The sequence below is a fragment of the Astatotilapia calliptera genome, chromosome 4 (assembly GCF_900246225.1).
Source record: "Astatotilapia calliptera chromosome 4, fAstCal1.2, whole genome shotgun sequence".
Lineage (NCBI taxonomy): Eukaryota > Metazoa > Chordata > Actinopteri > Cichliformes > Cichlidae > Astatotilapia > Astatotilapia calliptera.
The window spans coordinates 24109226-24116855 of NC_039305.1; the positions used below are offsets into that span (position 1 = coordinate 24109226).

Here is a 7630-nt window from a genome sequence, read left to right on the forward strand (position 1 = left end):
TCTGCCTCTTTATTCTCTGAAGCAAAGTTTAATCAATTTGAGTTTGTAAGAAATGTTGTTTAAAATTTTCTGCTGGAATTTTTTTCAGGCAGATGTTTGATGGTCAGGTGGGAGGCGTTTAATGAAATAATGTGGAATGACCTGTACTTAGAAAAATCTCTAGTGATGTGAGCGGCTCATAGAGACAGAAACATGACTGCAGATGGATGCTGTAGATCGAGTAGGAGTCCTGGATTAGGAGACTGTGTGAAATCAGATCTGATTTATTGAAATATGAAGAAAACATTAAAGTTACACAGATATTTACAATTAATCTGATTCTGCCCACTCAGATGATGATGATGATGATGATGCAACAAACGCGTGCATGTATCTTCATTTGCACCAGAGCTAAGTTATGACAGGTAAACAAAGAACTGACAGAGTAAAGAAAAATATACAGAAATACTGAAGCAGCCAAATCTCCCGAGTGAATCTGCAATGCTGCGACATCACAAGAAGCCTCCTGTCCACCTGCACATGTCAGTCTCTGTCCAGCTGCTCTCACAGCAGCCAGCAGAGGCACAAAGGGTTCAGACTCTCTTTATGATGCAGTTTCATGCATCCCATATGCAACCCTCACCTCCATCACCAGGGCAGTGGCAGTTAGAGCGTCCACTTTAAACACCTGCAGAGACACACAGGAGAAAAAAAGATGTTGTTAAGCATGAACTCTGGTCAGGAGATTTTCCAGTTTCTTCAGATGGTGACATCACAGCGCGTCAAAGAGTGTTTAAAGTCTGTTTCAATGAGCCTGATCCTGCAGATAATCTCCGTATCTTAGAGATGGGTGTCCTCATTCTGCTTTTAGTGGTTCCAGTTCTTACAGCAACCCTCCAAAACTGAACCAAGACCATCAAAATCAAATCCATCCAGTCACAAGAGACGGCCCTTTTTTGGAGAAGTAACTCGCTGACATGAGGTAAACTTCTGACCTGGTACATCGTCATGGTAACTGATGCTGAGCATCTATCTAACCTGAGCAACCAGGGCCCTGTGCTTCGTACGTCGCTTACTACATCCAAGATCAAATGAAACATCCAAGACCAAACCATCGCGCTAACCGTGAGCTCGCTAATCCGGTTCCCCGAACACACCTGTTGTTGACGATTAGTACAGCTGGACGCAGTAATGTGACATCACTGGGTGTCGTAAAAGGGGCTACGCATCGATAGTAGAAATATTGATCGGCAACCCGCTGATTGGTCGGCGAAAATGTCGAAGGGGCGCGCTCGGTATTTTCCGGCAGCAGAGCAAGAACTCTTGATTGAGGGATTTCAGGAGTTTCAGAGTTTAATTAAAACGCAAGGGAACACTGCAAAGGCTGCAAAAGCAAGGAGAGAGGGCTGGCAGAAAGTTGCTGACAAATCAAACTCGTAAGTAATTCAATAATAACAATAATAATGGAGTGGGTTTATATAGCGCTTTTCAAGGCACCCAAAGCGCATGACAATACCACTATTCAGTCACTTTGTTATTTATTTATAGATTTATTATATTACACTATATTATCCAATATTATATTACATTATATTATATTGTTATATTATATCCCCTTTCACATTAGAGCCACAACAGGACCCACTAGAACATGGGAACAAGTAAAAGTGGAATATAAGAATATTCTACAGAATGGTAATATTTATCACTTATATTGCTTTTCGTCTCTTGGAAAGAGACCCTGAAATAATCTGTTTGTTTGTTCATAACAGCAACCAAGAAAAGGGCAGAGCAAAAAAAAAGACAGGTGGTGGTCCTGCACCCCCTCGTCAACAAGTTGGTTAAGTGAATAATACCCTCACGGGAATATCGATATCTCTCAATGAGCACACTGTCGCGCTGAGCTAAAGGATCCTGTCTGTCCCGCAATATACGCTGAATTCTGAGGACTCTCCTTATCAATCTTGCACCTTCCTCAATGGGTGGCTCGCGTAAACGGACAGGACATGGCTGTGACAGGCTTCCCAAATCCACCTTCGCTTTTATAGCCGTGGTCTCTCATCTTGATTACACGAAGTAATTTACAATTACTACTCTGAAATATGAATTACATCTGTAATAATCACATACATGTAATAGAATGTTAATAGTACATTTCCCTTTTTTAGGAAATGACCTGTATGTATCTGTGTGACATCAATAAAAGGATCAAGTGCTGCATTATCTTTAGTTACATTGATGTTATTTATTTATGGTGAAACAGTGGTGGAATATCGCTGTTGCTTTCGTATAAATGAAGCGGACATACCTGCGTGGCCGCGATCTAATCCTGTTTACATAAAGTAAACCTGCTCCCGAGCAGGTTTACGCTTACGGCTCTGTTGCTATGACAGCAAGTCCCGGATGAGCTTCGGGGAACCGAACGATCCAAGATCACGCGAAATCGTCAACAATCTAATCCAGCTAACTTACTTAGCGAGGTACGAAGAACAGGCCCCAGATCTCCAAAAAACATGTGGTGTGTTTACCTCGTCTCTCTGTGTGTGCACAGACACTTGGTGCTGCAGTAGCGCCCCCCGCAGGTGGTGCAGGTGTAGTGCGACGGGAACCCACAGACGCAGCAGAAGTGGCGTGCAGGTAGCGAGGAGGGCGGGGCCGCCGCTGACAGGTAGTTAGGCTCTGGCTTCTCTGAGAGATTCTACCAATCAGAGGAGAGGAGACAGTGGGTCAGCTGATCACCATCTTTCAGCCATTCAGGAAGAGGAGCGAGGGCTTGTGACTTACCTCCTCCTCCAGCAGCGTGGTCAAGTTCTTCCTGAAATGCTGCTTGAAGTGTTCACCCCTCATCTTTCTCTTCTTCTTCTCTGGACACACAGACAGAGAAGAAGGAGGACAGAGAATGTTTAGAGGATTTTTTGGAAGATTTTTTAATCACAAACACGTTTCCTAATATGGACTTTTCAGTTTTTAAATTGGTCGGTGTGGTGACAATGGAAAAATATTTGCAGGTTTTTAAACAGGATTTGATCTGGTTGTAATTTTCCACTTCTAATCACTACTGTTGGGCCAGCTGTGGCTCAGGAGGGAGAGTGGCTCATCAGAAGGTCAGTGGTTTAGACCTCAGCTTCTCCAGTTTGGATACCAAAGTATCATCAGGAAGGATGATGAACCTCGAATTGTCCAATATGCCTTAATTTGTGAATACAAGAAATCTCAGAGCTGTGTGAACCATGTGAAAAGTGCTTTGAATACTTAATTAGAGTAGAAAAGTATTTTATAAGTACCAGCCTATATACAGCTACTCAAGTTTCAAGGAATAAAGATTTCAGCTGCTACCGTGTAAAAAGTGTCAAAAGTGTAGGGTTCATGTGCACATTGGACGGTGAAAAACTCACCTGGTTCTTCAGACTCACTGAATGCAGGTAGGCGGGCAGTAGGACCTGGGGGAGGAAGGGAGGACAGAGGGTCGTCCTGGAAACACAAAACAAGATGTCATTGCTAAGCAATAATACAGACTGTTTATTAACAGCCCGTCAGACATACATGAGCCAATCAGCATCACTAACAGGTGGACATGTTTAAAATCATTGTATTTCATTATAGCAACACCATGTTTACCTATGTTCATTCACCACTTCTAGTTTCTCTAAGGCCACATCGAGCAGCTGGAGATGGTGAAAGAGGGTTAGAGGGTTGTGACCTCTGACCCTGACAGAAGCAGAACATCAGTGATCAAGCAGCTCATGCGCCTTACAGGTTACTATAATGTGTGACATACACAGAGAGAGCTCTGAGCTTTCTTCTGATTAGTCGCCCGAACTGCACAATTCAATGTTAGAGGATTTCTAAAGAAGTCCTGCTTAAAATCTCCACCTGTGCTTGTTTCTATGTGAATGCGAGGTGGATGAAGTGATCCCCGTGTACAGAGTGGAGCTCTGTGTGGATGTTAGAGGGAAGTGAGAGCAGAAAAGCTGTCAGTCAACTTTAAATTACAGACACGGACCTGGAAGTTGTCTTTTTCCAGAGCCTCCAGCTGACGGGTCAGCCTCCTCTGTCTGGTGGCTTCATCCAAAACTCTGCGCTGACCAGCCTCCACCCGAGCTGTTGGATCCAAACACACAGTTTCCATCAGTTGGTATCAGTGATAAAAGACCCATCGACTCAGCTCATTTCTATAAAGTTCTGTGTAGTTTTTCCAGCATGTAAACCAAAGGGAAATCATCAGGACTGCTAATTGTGATACAGCACACAGTCACCTCACAGAGGTTCATTCTGAGCAGGAAAAAACAGCTGAAAGCTCAAAGGCTCAGCAGTTTAAGGGATTTCAAACCTGCCACAGTAGCAGCTTAAGGGTCTGCAAAAGTTTTAAACACAGAGTGTGACCATGCTGAAAAGCTCCAGTGATGGTGATGTTTTCCCTGTCGGCTTCACCTTCTCTTCACGTTCAGTGGGACTCCTGGGAGGAAGCTTTGATGCACTTACAGCAACATAATGTTCAGAATCTCTCTCCAGGGCTCTCAAAATTTCAAAATCCCTGGTAGCCCTTCAGGCAGGGACTCTTCAGTTTTTGGTAGCCCAAAATAAATGTAAGTAGTTCGAATAAAAAAAGAGAGCAATTTTTTGATTGATGTTTTGTTTCCTTTACAATATTATACATTAAAGTATAATATTGTAAAGGAAACAAAACATTAATCAAAAAATTGTTGAAAAACAAATTACAACATTGTATAAAAATTACAATCATCAACTCAAATACTTGGTTCTAATTGAACAGAAATTTCTATGAACTTGTAAGAACTGTGTAGGACATGAATCCGTCTGTGTCAGATCCTGAATTTAAAATTTCCACTGAAGTCACGGGTAAGAGGCAAGTGGAACCAAGATCGAGGCCATTTGCTTTTTGAAGTTTGCAAAGACTGCTAAATTTTGCCAGTGGTAGTTCACTCTTTGCAACATAGTACGCTGTTCTAAACAGATTTTTCAGGTTTATTTTTAGTATGTTATTTGCAATTGGTGTTTGTTCTGGGAAAGATATTGCAGACTGAGCAATAATGCATTTCTTGCATTTCTCATGGGTTCTAATGGGGCCTTTCTTAAAATAACTGGTCCCAGTAACAAAGGCGCTTATCGACTCAGAAATCGAGAGAAAACCAACAACACACCCGGCAGAACATTATGTTATTTACACGGGTGCACATAAGTGGTCCGCATGTGCGCATTCGCTGTCAAAATAAAAGACGCGCACCAGATAAGAAGTTGCAACGCGCGTTTGCGTCCATATAAAAAGCACTGTTTTTGTCCGCTAGAGTGGGATTTTCAGCCAGCTCACCTCCTGCAACCACTTTTCCGAGAATACGCGCTTCTTTTGTGGTTCGGACTCCTTCTGACATTTGTTTGGAGGTGGAGGAACACCAAAGTAATTGCTTAAAGGAGCTTCTTCGACATCTTTAAGAGTTTTAAACAAATGTCTGTCCTCCAGAAAATCTTATGTACGCAAACACGCGTTGCAACTTCATATCTTGTGTTTGTTTTTTTTGTTTTTTTTGACAGCGAATGCGCACCTGCGGACCACTTATGTGCAGCCCCGGTTATATAGCTCGTCATATTGCAGCCACAGAAATTCTTTTGTCCATGAAACCATAAAGCTGCACTTTCTTTTTGCCTTATAGTCTGATTTGTACGGTGGCTGGTGGTAAGCTTTTCTTTGGCTGTCACTTCTTCACCCTGACCTGTCTTATTTGGCTCAGCAGAACTAAAATATATATCCTGCTGCTTTTACACACACACACACACACACACACACACACACACACACACACACACACACACACACACACACACACAGGTCAGCGATTCTCTGTGCGATCAACCTCTCATATGTTTAAGCTTGCTGAGGGAGACTTCACTTGTCATGTTTGCATAGTAAGCTAACGATTGATAAGACAATGTCAGAGGAATTGGTGCACAAATTATCATCACTCACCAATCAGTGCTGTCGCTCTCTATACACAGTTCGCACGATTGCAAAGTGAAAGCAAAAAAACAAGCGCAAATTCAAACGCGATTTCAATACGTCACATATTGACAGTGGCTCACCGATGCCAATGACATAATTACCCAGCTACATTTCCGAAAGAATGCAAAAGCATTGACATATATTTTCCCTTCCTACGATAGCCCGACGGGCAGGGCAGAGATAGATTTTGGTAGCCCGACTGGAAAAATCGCTAGCCCCGGGACGTCGGGCTAGCGATTTTGCAAGCCCTGCTCTCTGCTCCACTCCGTGTGTGAGGAGATGCACTCACAGTGAGACTGAGAGCAGGGAAAGGAGAAACTATCAGCAGAAAAGCCTGCTATCAATTTAGGACTGGAAAAAGCTGGCTGGTGTGTCCCTGAATTACCCTTTACTAGTAGTTTTAGTGTTTCCTTCCAATCAAACCATACCGCACTGTGAAAACGTTAAATTTATCTCATTCTGTTCTCGTATTATTGTCTGGAAGCTCATCAAACAAAATCTGAACCAGTTAAGTACTTAACTTAAATTCGGCTCACAGCTGGAGCCCAAAAAACATCTTTTACTTCAGTGAAACACCCAAAATCCTTCAGGTGGTCCTGGTTAAATAAACCGTAAAGTAACATCACCTACGGTCGATCCTCTCCTATAAGTTGGGGTTTTTTTTTTTAAATAACTGGACTATTCCTTTTTAACATGTATATGTTAGAATAAAACCCTGCAGCTCTATAAAAACAGTAATAATAACATTAACAGTAAACAACACGAACCGCTCAGCAAACCGGAGTTGAGTTTAAAACCAACGTTTCCCCTGTGAGCTCCAAGTTAAAGAAGATAGAACAACAGAGGGGCTCTCTGTTAAAGTGTTTTTACACCGTCTGACTGCATGACAGTGTTTTATATTCAAAAGAAGAGTTCAAACAGACCAACACTCACCGGAACCTTTCTTCTCCAGCACCATCTTTGTTCACGTCCTCTGTACGGCGGCCGTGTAAGTCCCTGTCAGAGCAAACGAAGCGCGTTTGTCATCTTGACCGCTGATAGGACAATTAAAGGGTGACAACTTTTGATGATTTTGATGGCTGATCTTCATTCTACTTCATTCTAATTCTACTTTTTTCTGAAGTGAGTGTTTTATGTTTGTTATTTTAAATAAAGTTTGAGCGTTTTCTTCAGTCTGTTGTACCAAAATATGCTAAGAATTGCGCTGGGAGACACTCAACAGAAGTGGAGGATCTACCGTTTTTGTGAGGAAAGAAAAGACGAGAGGTAAGTGTGTAAGCCTAACTATTAGCCTAAAAATCTGTCATCAGTTTTATATGAATCATGATAAAACACACCTAGCATGTTTTGGGTTCCTGCAACTGGTCCGTCAGGTTATTGTCTCCCCAGAAACACTTCCCTTGTGCCTTTGGAAATCTGTTTTTTCCTATTTCTGTTTTGTTTTTTCCTATTTCCGTTGTGTTTTGTGTTCTTTTGCAGTGTTTTTCTTATTGCGGATGTTTTCTTAAGTTGCAGTCTGTTTGGCCTCTCAGGGCCACCATAGTAGAATTGCCACCTGGAGATGATATATTGTACTCAGTTATAGTGGTTTCATTGGACAATGATGTGGTGAATGATGGAGCTGCCAGGCTGGAG

At 42.3% G+C, this 7630-nt stretch overlaps 1 protein-coding gene across 1 annotated transcript; it reads right to left on the minus strand.

Annotated features, from left to right (window-relative positions):
* Positions 1–240: 240 nt before the first annotated feature.
* On the minus strand, positions 241–7364 carry znhit1 (zinc finger, HIT-type containing 1). Its single transcript, XM_026165645.1, has 7 exons — positions 7333–7364; positions 6929–6991; positions 3983–4080; positions 3375–3450; positions 2764–2843; positions 2508–2677; positions 241–667 (listed from the first exon to the last, which is right to left on the minus strand). The coding sequence occupies exons 2-7, from the start codon at positions 6951–6953 to the stop codon at positions 646–648; spliced, it is 471 nt and encodes a 156-aa protein (XP_026021430.1). The 5' UTR covers positions 6954–6991; positions 7333–7364; the 3' UTR covers positions 241–645.
* Between the last annotated feature and the right edge of the window lie 266 nt (positions 7365–7630).

Bases quoted from the DNA above. Each gene is read 5' to 3' on its own strand.
- znhit1 (XM_026165645.1), bottom strand. From the start codon at position 6,953: ATGGTGCTGGAGAAGAAAGGTTCCG. The intron at 3,451-3,982 runs GTCCGTGTCTGT...TTGTGTTTCCAG, and splicing joins TGGAAAAAGACAACTTCCAG to GACGACCCTCTGTCCTCCCT. The intron at 2,678-2,763 runs GTAAGTCACAAG...TCTGATTGGTAG, and splicing joins CCACGCTGCTGGAGGAGGAG to AATCTCTCAGAGAAGCCAGA.